The sequence below is a fragment of the Procambarus clarkii genome, chromosome 55 (assembly GCF_040958095.1).
Source record: "Procambarus clarkii isolate CNS0578487 chromosome 55, FALCON_Pclarkii_2.0, whole genome shotgun sequence".
Taxonomy (NCBI): Eukaryota; Metazoa; Arthropoda; class Malacostraca; order Decapoda; family Cambaridae; genus Procambarus; species Procambarus clarkii.
Genome location: NC_091204.1, coordinates 17,985,758 through 18,002,679, shown reverse-complemented (window position 1 = coordinate 18,002,679; position 16,922 = coordinate 17,985,758). Strand labels below are relative to the sequence as shown.

Here is a 16,922-nt window from a genome sequence, read left to right as displayed (position 1 = left end):
TGTAGTAGTGGCGTGTACCGTCTTGATACCTCTGGTGGTAAGGTGTACCGTATTGAGCCCCAGCGTGTGTACCGTATTCGTACCGTTAGTAGTCATGGTACACGGGCGGAGGACCCGCTATAACGCCTGGGAGGGGGATGGTGATAGTGTAAAGTCACGTATTATTAATTATAACACGGGGAAAACATGATATTACTATGTCAAATAATTTACTTTACAAGCCTATATGAAGACACAAACCTAACCTTGACTCAAGGGAACGTGCCCCCCCCCCCGGCCTACAAATAAAAACCACTGAGGCTGACGTGTTTAATACTTGAATGGAAGCAATACGTATTACCTTGCATTGATTTCGGGGATCAACGTCCCCCCCGGCCCGGTCTCTGACCAGGCCTCCTGGTTGATAGTTTGGTCAACCAGGTAAAGACATTAAATATAACTGAGGTGCAGGCGATGAGTCACAATAACGTGGCTGAAGTATGTTGACCAGACCACACACTAGAAATTGAAGGGACGACGACGTTTCGGTCCGTCCTGGACCATTCTCAAGTCGAAACGTCGTCGTCCCTTCAATTTCTAGTGTGTGGTCTGGTCAACATAACTGAGGTGATCTGCTAACTTTCACAATGAGTTATAACAATATCTAATACCACAGAAACTTACTCAAAGACTTCAACGTTTACTTTTTACTTGTAATGAAGTACATGGCGGGCCCCAAGCCGCTGGCTGGCCGGCTAAGAGTGACCTGGCTTAGGCTGTGGCAGAATATTTATGGCTGGGATGTTGGCTTCAGTAAGATTATGTTCGGTGAGGTTAACAAACTTGCACACTGAAGTCACAATTGCGTGATGCATCAAATGAACAAATCCACAAGGGGCCGTGACGAGGATTCGAACCTGCGTCCGAGAGCATCCCAAACGCTGCCTTAATCGACTGAGCTACGACATGGTCAAAAGGAGTTGAAACCGAAGTTCTTTTGACGATGTCGTAGCTCAGTCGATTAAGGCAGCGTCTGGGATGCTCTCGGACGCAGGTTCGAATCCTCGTCACGGCCCTTGTGGATTTGTTAACAAACTTGTTCTGCGATCTTTTCTCTGCGATCTTATCTCTAAACGGTAACGTTATTTGGTTCGTAACTCGCCACTGTGTTATATAATGTTCCTGGTTGTTAATAGTTAGCTGCTGATTAGACATTTACTACGGGCTGCAACTTGTGTGTACTCACCTAGTTGTATTTGCGGGGGTTGAGCTCTGGCTCTTTGGTCCCGCCTCTCGACCGTCAATCAACTGGTGTACAGGTTCCTGAGCCTACTGGGCTCTATCATATCTACATTTGAAACTGTGTATGGAGTCAGCCTCCACCACATCACTGCCTAATGCCTTCCATCTGTTAACTACTCTGACACTGGAAAAGTTCTTTCTAACGTCCCTGTTGCTCATTTGGGTACTGAGTTTCCACCTGTGTCCCCTTGTTCGCGTACCGCCAGTGATAAACAATTTATCCTTGTCTACCCTGTGTGTGTGTGTGTGTGTGTGTGTGTGTGAGGGGGGGGGGCTCTCTGGGTGTATAAAGCAACAATCAATCAGCCAGGGTTTGGAGCCCATGAACGATGTGGCACTAGTTCTCGGAAGTGATTCTTGCGTGACCCTTACCCTCCCCACTTCCCCCATCCCCACTACCCCCATCACCCCCTTCCCCACTTCCCCCATCACCCCCTTCCCCACTTCCCCCATCCCCACCCTTTACCCCCCACCCTCTCCCTCACTATTTTTTCACCAGCCTCCCCCCTTACCTCCCAATCACCAGCCTCCCCCTCCCCAGCCTTTCCCCCCCTCCCCCAACACCTAGGTCATCACCCACTACCCGCATAAACACCATCACTGCGTCACCATCACAGGTCAGGCGTCACTAGTGACGCTATGCTATCATCACCACCTATTCACCATTCATCACAAGCTAACAACCCAAACTGTCAACATGTCTACTTCAACCTCTGCATTTGTAGCAACATTGTCACAACCAAATTGAAATTGAAATTGAAATAAGTTTATTGAGGTAAAATACACACAAAGGGATGAGGTAGCTCAAGCTATTCTCACCCCGTTCAGTACAACGTGTTAATATATACATAGACACACATCACAAATAAACATATTACCAAACATTGAGAGGTTCCACAACCAAATGCCAAGTACAAAGCAGAACCACAACTTGATTCTAATCACAACACAACCCAAACCTCATTACAATGTCAATACACATACAGAGGCTTAGGTGAAGGGGAAAGTTTAGAAATGGGAAATACAGTGAGAAGTTAAATGAAAAGTTTTATGAGAGTTATATGACAGCAGGCGGGCTGTCCGCCTTGCTCACACGAGGTGTAGGCAGCTGCTACAGCAGCAAAAGTCCGCCTATATCACGGGGACACACACGTCATCCTGACACCCAACCGCCTACACCTGCCTCCGTCGGCACCAAGGATGGCGCAGGCAGTGGGCGCCGACGGGATCACCATAGCTCGTGCTACTTGCCCCGCGTTAATACCAGGAATTAGATACTTACCTTATGAACAGGTTAGAGAAAGGTTAACTTTTATTCTCTGGAAACGAGAAGAGTAAAGGGTGACAAGACTGAAGTATACAAATAGATGACACAGTATAACTTAATGGACTTAAATAAATCAACTTTTTAATTTGAAATCTATCGTTTTGGGTGTTAAATATATACCCCCAAGTATCCAAGTACCCCGGTACCATCCCGGTACTACCCAGGTGCCCCAGTATATCGTGTAGGGTAGTTCAGGCCAACCTGTCCTCAGACTAAGTTCATTCCATCCAGCGGTCGACCCCAAAGACACATTCATAAATTTTAACATGCTGTTCATTCAAAACAGGAATTTTCTCATACATAAATTAATATATTATATTACCATATTGTACATATTTAGGCATAGGTTAGGTTAGGTGTTTAGGTTCTATTGGCGATTATTTTTATTTGTAGTACGTGGGTGAAGCATTTACAGCGTTGTGGTTCGAACAAAATTCGTCAGTGAAGCACTTGTTCCGGAAGTGTTCGAACGTTATCAGTTGTGAGTCGTGTGTAACAGCCCGTCCTCCAAAGAAAGACGCAAGAGTGATTCCATGCACCCGCCAAACCCCCTGTTCATGAATGAAAAACGGTTTACACACGACTCACAACTGATGACGTTCGAACACTTCCGGAACAAGTGCTTCACTGACGACTTTTGTTCGAACCACAACGCTGTAAATGCTTCACCCACGTACTACAAATACAAATTATCGCCAACAGAACCTAAACACCTAACCTAACCTACGCCTAACTATACATCGATTTTTTATGTATATTAAAATTACTTTATATATGAGAACAAACCAATTTTTAATACACAATGTTAAAAATTGGTGAATGCGTCTGGGGAGGCCGGCCGCTGCTTTAAGCAGCCTAGTGTGAGAACGGGTTGGGTTGTGAATGTTATCTTCGCCTGTGTCTTCAAGTGACAAGAAGATTTAGTGCAACGTTTGCGTGACACAAGAGTGGCTTCCCGTATGATTCACACCTATGAGGTGTTACAAGAAGTCTACACTGTACTTGTAGGTGGTAAGTGATCATACTGTGTGTTCGACACTTACACTGAGGCACTTGTACGGTGAGAAAGTGAATAGAGTGTAAATAGTATGACACAGAAAGAATGATTACAGAGCAACGTGGTGAAGGCGGTATACAATATTATCGTATCAATGTGTATAACATTAACATACTTCATAGAAGCTAACTGTGTACTAGTCACTAGAAGGTGGGCCCCGCCGCTCACCAGAGGCCACGTGGACCCGCCGCCCACCAGAGGCCACGTGGACCCGCCGCCCACCAGAGGGCAAGTGGGCCGGCCGCCACCCACCGTCATCACACTGCTATAACACCATCTTGCTCCAATTTGATAACAATTATATTAACATGGAGGCTAATGAGATTTTGGGCGCCGCGACGAAACAGGCGATAAATTACACTATTACTGTCAGGTTGGCGGAGGTGGGGAGTAAGGGGTGCTAAGGGAGTATTGACGTCGTCGTAAGGGAGAGTGGGGGGGGGGGTTTTAAGGGGGGACGGAGACGCCCAAAATAATATCTCGGTAAATGATTTTTGTTTCAATTACCACTTTTAAGATATAGTGTCTGATAATTTGCGTATTAATATAAATAGTGTAGGTAACTTACATTACATTAGTTTCTGAAATAATTCGGCTGGAGTTGCCTTACATTATTGAGGAATAATATTACGTTGAGAGGTTACCATGGCAACAACGCTCTATCACACAGCCACTCAGACCAGTTTCCCCGTGAAAAAGGGAAAATTTTCCTTTCTTGAAAATTTTACTTTCTTGAAAGTGGGGAAATTTTCCTTCAGTGAAAGTGGGGAGTCCAAGCTTTTGCGAACAGCAAAAGAAAAATAGGTGTCGCTTATTTTCAGGTTTCAAAATCAAAATTTATGTATCCATTGATGAAAATGGTGGTAAACTAACCCATTCATGTCAAAACTGTGGCTCATTAGGGAGCCGGTCGGCCGAGCGGACAGCACGTGGGACTTGTGATCCTGTGGTCCCGGGTTCGATCCCAGGTGCCAGCAAGAAACAATGGGCAGAGTTTCTTTTACCCTATGCCCCTGTTACCAAGCAGTAAAATAGGTACCTGGGTGTTAGTCAGCTGTCACGGGCTGCTTCCTAGGGGTAAAGGCCTGGTCGAGGACCGGGCCGCGGGGACACTAAAAAAAAAAAGCCCCGAAATCATCTCAAGATAACCATTCTTTACAAAAAAAATGATGGTTTTCGGCGTCCTTATCTGGGAAATGTGAGTGATATAACCCAGCTTGAGTATGTTGTGGGCAGCATACAGTGCACGTGGGCAGCATTGTTTACATATAGGGAGCATATGGATTGCGTATAAAGCGCAGTGTACATAGAGCACATAGTGTACATAGAACAGGTAGTGTTTTGTAAGAAAAATGTCATTTGTTTTAGTGTATAGTGAGGAGGAGAGCGAGAGGGAACGTCCACTGTGATTTTGTGAAGGAAGAAGACCTCTACTTTCACCCACCTCTTCCTTCATAGCATGGCCATGGACAGGTTTGCGGACGGGCAGATGGATAGGCAGGGAATACACATAGGCAGAAAGACAGGCAGGTGGACGACACGGCTAGGAAACTGATCTCAAACTCGATACTCCCTGCGAGAATAAGAAATAATGCCGGAACAACCGTGGACATCTTCAAGAGTAAACTAGATAATTTTCTTCAAGGAGTGCCGGACCAACCGGGCTGTGGTGGATATGTGGGCCTGGGGGCCAGCTGCAGTCAACAGCCTGTTATACCAAGCTCTCACAAGTCAGGGAGTAGAAGAACTCCCAGAACCCCATCAAGCAGGTATATGTGGGCCTGCGGGCCCCTCCAAGCAACAGCCTGTTGGACCAATCTCTCTCAGGTACCTCGGGCTGGGCTTGGGGAGTAGAACAACTCCCAGAACCCCTTCAACCAAGTAGCTTCACACAGGCAGCATACAATGCTGTCCGTGACCAGTACTTGCAGGGGGGACAAGCATAGTTCAAGTGCCACACGGACGAAATTAGGAAGCTTGTAGCCACTCACGCACTCAAGGGCCAGAGAAGAGGGTGAGGGGAGAGGAGAAAAGATCTCAGAGGGGAAAGGAAAGGGAAAAAAGGGTAAGAGAAGGGGGATGGGGAAGATGAGGGGTGTGGAGGGCCAGGGACGGGGGAACTACATGGTAACATGGGACAGGGGGCCAGGGTATATATGAACAAATAGGGTCGACGTGCCACGACGCACTTGACAATATTTTCATGAGAAACATTTCAATCTCGCTGATTAATTTATAGTGTGTCTGTACTCGTTGTGCTTGTGGGGGTTGAGCTCTAGCTCTTTGGTCCCGCCTCTCAACCGTCAGTCAACTGGTGTACAGGTTCCTGAGCCTACTGGGCTGTGTGTGTGTGTGTGTGTGTGTGTGTGTGTGTGTGTGTGTGTGTGTGTGTGTGTGTAAGAGAAATATATGTAGTAGACATAATAGAGGAAAAATAAATTGGTTAGAAAGGCGGGGTCCAAGAGCTAATATCTCGATTCTGTAGATATAAATAGTAAATACACACACGCGTATACTTCAACAACATTCTCTAACAACCTGTTAACAACACCACTGGTGGCTGCCTCGCCCAACACCACTGGTGGCTGCCTCGCCCAACACCACTGGTGGCTGCCTCGCCCAACACCACTGGTGGCTGCCTCGCCCAACACCACTGGTGGCTGCCTCGCCCAACACCACTGGTGGCTGCCTCGCCCAACACCACTGGTGGCTGCCTCGCCCAACACCACTGGTGGCTGCCTCGCCCAACACCACTGGTGGCTGCCTCGCCCAACACCACTGGTGGCTGCCTCGCCCAACACCACTGGTGGCTGCCTCGCCCAACACCACTGGTGGCTGCCTCGCCCAACACCACTGGTGGCTGCCTCGCCCAACACCACTGGTGGCTGCCTCGCCCAACACCACTGGTGGCTGCCTCGCCCAACACCACTGGTGGCTGCCTCGCCCAACACCACTGGTGGCTGCCTCGCCCAACACCACTGGTGGCTGCCTCGCCCAACACCACTGGTGGCTGCCTCGCCCAACACCACTGGTGGCTGCCTCGCCCAACACCACTGGTGGCTGCCTCGCCCAACACCACTGGTGGCTGCCTCGCCCAACACCACTGGTGGCTGCCTCGCCCAACACCACTGGTGGCTGCCTCGCCCAACACCACTGGTGGCTGCCTCGCCCAACACCACTGGTGGCTGCCTCGCCCAACACCACTGGTGGCTGCCTCGCCCAACACCACTGGTGGCTGCCTCGCCCAACACCACTGGTGGCTGCCTCGCCCAACACCACTAGTGGCTGCCTCCACCACCTGCCAGTCAACACCACTGGTGGCTGCCTCCACCACCTGCCAGTCAACACAGTCTCATCACTCACCTGTGATCAACACAGCCTCATCACTCACCTGTGATCAACACAGCCTCATCACTCACCTGTGATCAACACAGTCTCATCACTCACCTGTGATCAACACAGCCTCATCACTCACCTGTGATCAACACAGTCTCATCACTCACCTGTGATCAACACAGTCTCATCACTCACCTGTGATCAACACAGCCTCATCACTCACCTGTGATCAACACAGTCTCATCACTCACCTGTGATCAACACAGTCTCATCACTCACCTGTGATCAACACAGCCTCATCACTCACCTGTGATCAACACAGCCTCATCACTCACCTGTGATCAACACAGTCTCATCACTCACCTGTGATCAACACAGCCTCATCACTCACCTGTGATCAACACAGTCTCATCACTCACCTGTGATCAACACAGCCTCATCACTCACCTGTGATCAACACAGTCTCATCACTCACCTGTGATCAACACAGTCTCATCACTCACCTGTGATCAACACAGTCGGCGCGGACTCTGACATCTGCAAAAGACACGAAAGAAAAAATAAGTTACCCAAAGAAACTAACAAAAAAGGTCCATAATCAATGGCATAATACAACACGTGAAGCCCCCTAGGAGCGGACGGGAAGCCTCGTAGCTGCCGCCACATCAACCTGGGGTAGAGCCTAAGCCAGGGCGGGCTTCCTAATCGTGTTGGAGATCACCTCAGATGATCTATAGTGTTTACATGTTCCCCTCGGCAGTGTTGGCACACTGGCTCCCGGCACCCGGCCTGGCACGGCTCTCCCTCAGCCTAATCGGCCAACTTAGCCAGATTTAAGGAGGTTAGTAACTTAAGGAGATTAGTTGCTTAATCTGGCAGCTAACAGATGGACTTGGAAGCAATTAGTCTAGACTATTCTAGACAGCCCCTCCCACAGTACGGCAACTTAACCCGGAAGTTAGTTCACAGCGTCACTGTAATGATCTTATCTTGAGATTATCTTGAGATGATTTCGGGGCTTTTTAGTGTCCCCGCGGCCCGGTTCTCGACCAGGCCTCCACCTCCAGGAAGCAGCCCGTGACAGCTGACTAACACCCAGGTACCTATTTTACTGCTAGGTAACAGGGGCATAGGGTGAAAGAAACTCTGCTCATTGTTTCTCGCCGGCGCCCGGGATCGAACCCGGGACCACAGGATCACAAGTCCAGCGTGCTGTCCGCTCGGCCGACCGGCTCCCTTGATGACCACTGCTGCTGACCAGAGAGAGTTGACATGTTTTCTCAACAGTGAACTTGATGATATTCCTATTGCAACACAATTGCAATGTTCAGTGCAATGTGTGTCCATATTCTGTTGTGTTGTTGTATGTCTGTGTTGCTGGGGGCTGGAGGCTGTGTTGCTGGGGGCTGTTGCTGGGGGCTGAGGGCTGTGTTGCTGGGGGCTGGGGGCTGTGTTGCTGGGGGCTGGGGGCTGTGTTGCTGGGGGCTGTTGCTGGGGGCTGAGGGCTGTGTTGCTGGGGGCTGGGGGCTGTGTTGCTGGGGGCTGGGGGCTGTGTTGCTGGGGGCTGTTGCTGAGGGCTGTGTTGCTGGGGGCTGGGGGCTGTGTTGCTGGGGGCTGGGGGCTGTGTTCCTGGGGGCTGTTGCTGGGGGCTGTGTTGCTGGGGGCTGGGGGCTGTGTTGCTGGGGGCTGTGTTGCTGGGGGCTGGGGGCTGTGTTGCTGGGGGCTGGGGGCTGTGTTGCTGGGGGCTGGGGGCTGTTGCTGGGGGCTGTTGCTGGGGGCTGTGTTGTTGGGGGCTGTTGCTGGGGGCTGGGGGCTGTGTTGCTGGGGGCTGGGGGTTGTGTTGCTGGGGGCTGTGTTGCTGGGGGCTGGGAGGGACGGCATTCTTTCACAACAACAAAGGGGGGTGGGGGGGGCAGGAGATGGTAATTCCCTGTTGGAATGATGACGGTATTAAACTCAAACAAGCTCTAAACAAACGTCAGTATGTGCAATGGGTCATCGTCAACCCGTCCTCGGACCAAGTCCATTCCATCCAGCGGTCGACCCCACAGACGCATTCGCCATTGTTAACATCATGTTTATTTAAAACAGAGCTCTTCTCAAATATAAATTAATATTTTAAATATTAGCATATTGAGTATATTTAGGATTGGTTAGGTGTTTAGGTTCTGTTGGCGATTATTTGTATTTGTAGTACGTGGGTGAAGCATTTACAGCGTTGTGGTTCGACCAAAATTCGTCAGTGAAGCACTTGTTCCGGAAGTGTTCGAACGTCATCAGTTGTGAGTCGTGTGTAAACTGTTTTTCATTCATAAACGGGGTTTGGCGGGTGGATGGAATGGACTTTGAGTCTTTGTATGGACGACGGGCTGCATCGTCACACGTAGTCGAAAGTGTTCAAACCTGCTCAGTATGTACGGTTGTATTGTATGGGGGGCTTGCAAATCAATATTGTCCGCGGAGGAAATGCTCAAACATATCTCAGGTGTCCATCTTGGCACTCCTTGAGACTGGCCTCTTGTCCAGCACACACTAGTCAGTACAGCACTGTACTCACCTATTTGTTCTCACAAATAGGTGTGGTGGTTTGTGTGGTGATGGGTTGCAGGGTGGTGGCTTGTCCTCGCATAGAAAAATCCAAGCTCGTTAATCCAGCCGCTAAACCCCCTGTTTATGAATGAAAAGCGGTTGACACACGACTCACAACTGAAGACGTCCGAACACGTCCGGAACAAGTGCTTCACTCACGACCTCTATTCGAACCACAACGCTATAAATGCTTCACCCACGTACTACAAATACAAATAACCGCCAACAGAACCTAAACACCTAACCTTACCTATACCTATATATGCACAATGTTAGTATATTATTATATTTATTTATATTTGAGAAAATTCCTGTTTTAAATGAACAGCATGTAAAAATTTATGAATGCGCCTGTGGGGTCGACCGCTGGATGGAATGGACTTGAGTCGAGGACGGGTTGTATAAAGGCTTCACCCACGTACTTCAGTACAAATAATCGCCAACAGAACCTAAACACCTAATATACGCTTAACTCTACAAAGAACTTTAATATATAATAGAATTAATATATATATGAGAACAAACCTATTTCTAATGCACAATAGGGTAAAATTGATCAATGCGTCTTCTGGGACGCCCGCAGCTTTAACGAGCCTAGCCTGGGGGGACTGGTTGGTAAGTGCCTAATGATAAGTATCCAATTGGGGGCTTCCCAGTTTTCTTTATTTATTCTATCATGTAGACCCTATACACCTCTCATGCCTATCTTGTATTTTCATAAAACTTTGCAAGCAAAAAAAATAGTAGCTATTGACGTGAGAGTCTTGAAAGGTGAGCTAATACCATTATAGCTGGATGGGAGCGTTCCATGCCTTGAAGGAGCATTGGTGTACTCACCTATTTGTACTCACCTATTTGTGAGTACAAATAGATGAGCGAAGCACTTGTCCCAGAACTGTTCGGAAGTCATCAGTTGTGAGTCGTGTGTAAACCACAAGCCACCACACCACCCCTACAAGCCACGACAAACCACCGCACCACCCCACAAGCCACCACACCACCCCACAAGCCACCACATCACCCCTACAAGCCACCACACCACCCCACCACCCCACAAGCCACCACACCACCCCACAAGCCACCACACCACCCCACAAGCCACCACACCACCCCACAAGCCACCACACCACGACACAAGCCACCACACCACCCCCACAAGCCACCACACCACCCCACAAGCCACCACACCACCCCACAAGCCACCACACCACCCCACAAGCCACCACACCACCCCACAAGCCACCACACCACCCCCACAAGCCACCACACCACCCCCACAAGCCACCACACCACCCCACAAGCCACCACACCACCCCACAAGCCACCACACCACCCCACAAGCCACCACAAGCCACCAGGGCAGCACAGTACGGAGCACCAGTGCGGATGTCGACCATTATGTAGAGGCAATAGCAACCCCGTCCATCCCCGGCCCGGCCCGTCCCGTCCCGTCCCGTCCCGTCCTGCCCCGTCCAGTCCAGCACCCCCTCTCCCACCCCCGCTTGGCTCCGTTCCGTCTACCCCTTCCCCCCTGTCCCCACCCATCCCCCACCCATCCCCCGTCCCACAGTCCAGCATTTCCTCCTGACTCAACCTATCCCACCCCCCCTCCCCGTGCTTCCACTACACGTGCTGTCCCGTCCAACACTATCCCCCTCCCATCCCGCCGCCACGCCCCGACCCATCCTAACCCCCGTCTCGTATCACCCTGTCCATTCCAGCCTTTCCCCCCTATCCCCACCTCGCTTCGCCTCGCCCATTCCTGTCCAGTTCCGTCCAGTCCGTCGCCATGTCTAGCCTCAAGGCGAGTCTCTAGCCCTGCCCAGGCCTCCCCCCCTCCCTAGCCTTCCCCTATCCCTTGTGGAAGGGAACAGGTACTTTGAACCGTGTTAACAACACTCAAGTGGCCCTCAGCCTGACCACTCTGGCCCTTGCTCATGATGGGGGGGTCAGCGTTCTGGGGCAGAGGGCCACTGTCCTGGGGGAGAGAGGGCCACCGTCCTGGGGGAGAGAGGGCCACCGTCCTGGGGGAGAGAGGGCCACCGTCCAAGGGTCTGGCCCAGGGGGATGGCCCTAACCTAACCATCCAAGCAGCGTTGCAGTAACCAGTTCCCAGAAATACACCGCCTGCATCAACCCGATGTTTAACGACCATCTGATTCTAAATGACGAGATCGTGACCCCCTCGTTACACGTGACATCACACATGTGACTCTACTACCACACATGTGACTCTACTACCACACATGTGACTCTACTACCACACATGTGACTCTACTACCACACATGTGACTCTACTACCACACATGTGACTCTACTACCACACATGTGACTCTACTACCACACATGTGACTCTACTACCACACATGTGACTATACACTCATACAAAACTGTAAAGCATAGTCAAAGCAGCCTGACCAAACTTTGCAGGAAGACGGGGAAGTGGTGGTACATTAGGAGGGTCGGGGTCGGCCTCTCTCAAGTCCCCCATTTAGCATAAAATGGCAAATGGGGGGACATGGAGGGTCCCACATTTGAATCACCCAGACTCCATCCCCACTAAGATTCATCCAGCATATTAATACACGATTAACAGCCCCCAGAATCAGGAAGGGAAGGGAACTATCAGGGAGAAAGCGCCAAGCCATGATGACTATATAGCACTGGGAAGGGGTCAGGTTAAGGGTTTGGGATGGGACGGAAAGAAAGGAATGGTGCCCAATCACTTGGGCGGTCGGGGATTGAACCGACCTGCATGAAGCGAGGCCGTCGCTCTACCGTCCAGTCTAAGTGGTTGGGGCCCCAGAATCGGGAGAAGCGTGGCTGGGGACGCCTGCTTAACCCTTATAAGTGGCCATGAATGTGAATGCTTGATAAGATAATACATAAATTGCTTTGTTTAATTTATTAAGATAATGATATTGGTTTCAGTGATGATGGGGTGTAGCTGCAGCCTCCGACACTCTGTTCTGCTGTGTACAATCGTGAGTATAACTTCTTTATCTTTAACAATTAATGCCTTTCGGTTGTCCGAGGTTGGAGACCAGGATCTTTAGCTTCACTCAATATTTAACAGTTATTGCTCTTGGGTATGTACCGAACATGATTGGGTCACGGGTTGCCATAAATGAAATGAGTGCCATGTGACATGGCCAATACTTCCCCCAATGATGAATTTTGCAACACACTAATAACTGGATTCCAAATTAATATTTGTTATTTTCCTTTATTGTAAAACATTATGCACCGACATCCACAAAATGCTCAACATTTGTTATTATGATTTACCTGTAACAGCCTGTAATATATTCTGATAACATCAACAATGGGTTCCCAATCACTACACTGCCCCCAATAGTCCACAATAGTACTGTGGACTATTTTATAATGTAATGTGCTGCATGGGTAACAGCTTCTCATCCGTATCAACCTACCCTGGCTTTGCGCCCTGGAGAGGTCATTCCAGACCGACAACCAGAGCGCAACTCCATAGTCTCCTGAGACTGATGGATGCCTCTACTAGGCCACAACAGTAATGTGGCTTACACACAGGTACCTCTGACACAGAGAATGACACCGTTGAGAGACGGGACCAAAGAGCCAGAGCTCAACCCCCGCAAGCACAACTAAGTAAATACAACTAGGTAAGTACACACACACACACACACACACACACACACACACACACACACACACACACACACACACACACACACACACACACACACACACACACACACACACACACACAAGGGGGCCTCGTAGCCTGGTGGATAGCGCGCAGGACTCGTAATTCTGTAGCGCGGGTTCGATTCCCGCACCAGGTGGAAACAAATGAAAGAAAGTTTCTTTCACCCTGAATGCCCCTGTTACCTAGCAGTAAACAGGTACCTAGCCAGCTGTCACGGGCTGCTTCCTGGGGGGGGGGGGTGGAAAAAACGTAGTAGTGAACAGTTGATTGACAGTTGAGAGGCGGGCCGAAAGAGCAAAGCTCAACCCCCGCAAACACAACTAGGTAAACAACTAGGTGAACTAGCTGAATACACACAGGATCAACCCGGGCACCGCCGGGTAAAGTATATGTACGTATCTTTGTTGTTTATTTCTCGTCTCAATCATCTTGGCATTTGCTTGAATTTTCACAACTACAAAATGTTGAACATGAGATTGACTTCTTTCTGCATTAGCAAGTATTTAATAATTGACAACTTTAACCTTATTCATAAATGCTTGTACAATTACAATTTCTTTAATTTACATACATTTACAGTTAATTGTTAGTTACCAAAGAGGAAATAATCAGGTATTTAGTCTGGGACAATTTGAAGAATCCATCCTAATATTCTTCAAATTTATGATGACTTTGATCGTGATAACATCCTTTGCACTCTAATAAACTGAACCATCTCTTGATGCCAGGTAAGTTACGGGCTCGCCATAGCCTGTGCTACTTGGAACTTGCTCCGAGTAGCTGAATCTATAACATCATCATCTCTTGATCTGACGAAACTCCAGTTTGACGAGCACTTCTAGACTGGAAGGTGGTTGTGTCAGCCTCATAAAAGGAAGCGGCATATTTGAAGTGAATTTGACTAACCAGAAAAGCCTCGTAAAATCCGATTCTTTTCACCTAAAATCCGATTCTTTTCGCCTAAAATCCGATTCTTTTCGCCTAAAATCCGATTCTTTTCGCCTAAAATCCGATTCTTTTCGCCTAAAATCCGATTCTTTTCGCCTAAAATCCGATTCTTTTCGCCTAAAATCCGATTCTTTTCACCTAAAATCCGATTCTTTTCACCTAAAATCCGATTCTTTGTCTCCCCCATATGGTGGTATTGGAAGCTGTGGAGCTTCCAAGGTCAAGGTAGTCAACACAACCATTAATTTGTTATTGAAGTTTTTGACAAGATTTGTGTCAAAAACTCCTCAGCATCTTCCATGATGGCTTGTGATAATTCTTCCTTTCCCAAGTATACAAGAAGTCCCCTTCCGTACCCAATCGTTGCGGTGACCTTGAAGCATGAACCTCAGCCCCTGTGTTAAAGCTGCAGGCTTTGTTCCAATGTTTTGACTCGTGAAACACATCTCTAGTGCTTCACATAAGCATTGAGTAACATTGAGTATCTTGTTGATGTGTCTTTTGGCGGAAGGTCCGAGTTGTCTTCACGCCACTAGATTTAAAAAAGCTGTAAAATAGTGAATGGCGCGCACAAATCAATTCGTGTCAGATGACACGATTAGTTAGATGAGAGTTGCTTAGCCTGGAACAGCACAGCAAACTGTGCTCTTTACAGCCTCTACATTACAGCTCATAGTAGCAGGAAGCATGGAGAGTTGTGAGTGACAGCAAGTTGTAGGGTAGTTGTGAATTGTAGCAGCAAGCACGGGGTTGTGACTGGTAGCCACCAAGGTCACCACAAGCAGCCACCATGGTCACTACAACCAGCAACAACTACTCCCCCGAGTGCAACAACAAATACCACTCTGACCACAACTCTAACCATTACACTGTGTCTTACGAGTGTTTGCCCTCCAAGACGAGTGATCTCTGGGAGCGGCACTAAATGCCTGACGAAGGACCTAACATGCCCGTACATAAGGACTATCGCCACCACCTCATCACTGTCCCCGCCACACACAAACCCGCAGAGGACAGAGGTTCCTACGTAGGAACCCGTAGGCCCCAAGCCGGGCAATGGAGGGACGTCCCACTTATCACAGGACGGCTTTTTGACGAGTTGGTAATGTGGAGAGAGGACGTCGGGGTGTCCTTTACATACCGGCGGGAGCCCCCGGGTCCGCCACATTACGATCAAATGGACGGCGCTGCCCTGGAATGTATTGCAAGTGACGTCCGGCGGCCAATATTGCCTCGGAATTTCAAGGTAAAATAATTTACCGTTGTCGGGGATACGGAGGCTGTATATAGGCTTATCGAGGTCCCTCCTCCATCCCCCTAGAGGCCTAGAGTAACTAGTGACCTTTAGCAGGACGTAACCCCCGAGATCTATCTAATTCCCGGGGTACCTATTGACTGCTAGGTGAATAGGCGAAGCAGGTGAAAGGAAATGTGCGCAGGCGATTCTGTCATCTGGTAGATTGAACCCGGTTCCCTCGATTGTGAGTCTAGGACGTAGTCGACTGTGCTACAGGACCCACTCCGGCCCCCTCCCTTCCCAGAATAGTGTCTCCTTGAGGTGTTTCCGGGGCTTAGCGTCCCCGTGGCCCGGTCGTCGACCAGGCCTCCTCGTTGCTGGACTGATCAACCAGGCTGTTTGGACGCTGCTGCTCGCAGCCTGACGTATGAATAGATCAGGTCAATGTGTCTCACGCATTTCCTCACCACTTAGGTGCTGTGACCTCTCCTGGAGCCTCTCCCCCTCTGGCGCGGGCGGCTCCTGTCGAAGAATGAGTCGCTCATGATGAGGAAGGGGGGGGGGGAGAGAGGGGGGGGGAGAGAGGGGGGGGGACAACGAGAGCAGCGTGGACTGGACCCTCACCGTCAGCTGTTGATCCTCTGGTTGCTGGGTGACAGGCAGACTGGCATGTCCCCCCTCCTCCACCCCCCCCCCCCCAGGCCCCTGCAAGGTGCTCTCAACTACAGCACCTGTTGACCTCACCTCCACACACACACTCTTACCTCTCTATCCTCTACTTTATACCTTTCTCTTCCCCCCTTTTCATGTCCTTCCCTCTTCTCCCCATTTCCATTCTTTTACCCTCTTAAACTAGCAGCCCCCTTCTCTCTCTCAGCTGATTTTAAAGTCTGCCGCCATAGTATTTGAGAGATGCTTAGTGTGGGTCGGTATGCCTTTACACAGGGCGGAATTAAGGCATTCTTTGGGTCAGAGCTTAGTCACTAGTCAGGATTTGTATTAGAAATTATACAATTAGTAAACGGCTGCCATCTGAGCAGCTGGTGATGATGTTGTTTTAGATTCAGTTACTCAGAACATAAAGTTCCAAGTAGCACGGACTATGGTGAGCCCGTAAAGGCTTGTGATACAAGAGCCGTCTTATGGCTGCCTATGAGGTTGGAACTTGTAGACACTGGCCTTGTGCGTAACACTAAGGCCTCCGACGTCTCCCCGGGGTTGAAGACACGGCTAAAATGACAGGTCTGGCCAGGAGACGAAACACGAGACGACTGGCCTCTGGCCGTGTGCTACCTGCACCACAAGCTCCGACACACAGGGTGCAAGCGGACCTTTGCCAGTAGGAAATGGTGTTTAATAAGGCTGTGTGTCGTGGCTACCTTAGTGAGGTGGAGCTTGTGGATCTTCGTGCTGGTGAAGTTACGTCGTGGGGCAGCATGAGTATCGAAGCACCCTT

At 49.6% G+C, this 16,922-nt stretch overlaps 1 protein-coding gene across 1 annotated transcript in view; it reads left to right on the top strand.

The window, feature by feature from the left end:
• Cog3 (conserved oligomeric Golgi complex subunit 3) overlaps window positions 1–16,922 on the top strand; it is a 225,484-nt gene that overhangs the window by 106,410 nt on the left and 102,152 nt on the right. Inside the window, exon 3 of the mRNA XM_069305525.1 lies at window positions 12,522–12,574. Coding sequence (XP_069161626.1) covers window positions 12,522–12,574 — 53 coding nt within the window. The remainder of the gene's footprint in view (window positions 1–12,521; window positions 12,575–16,922) is intronic.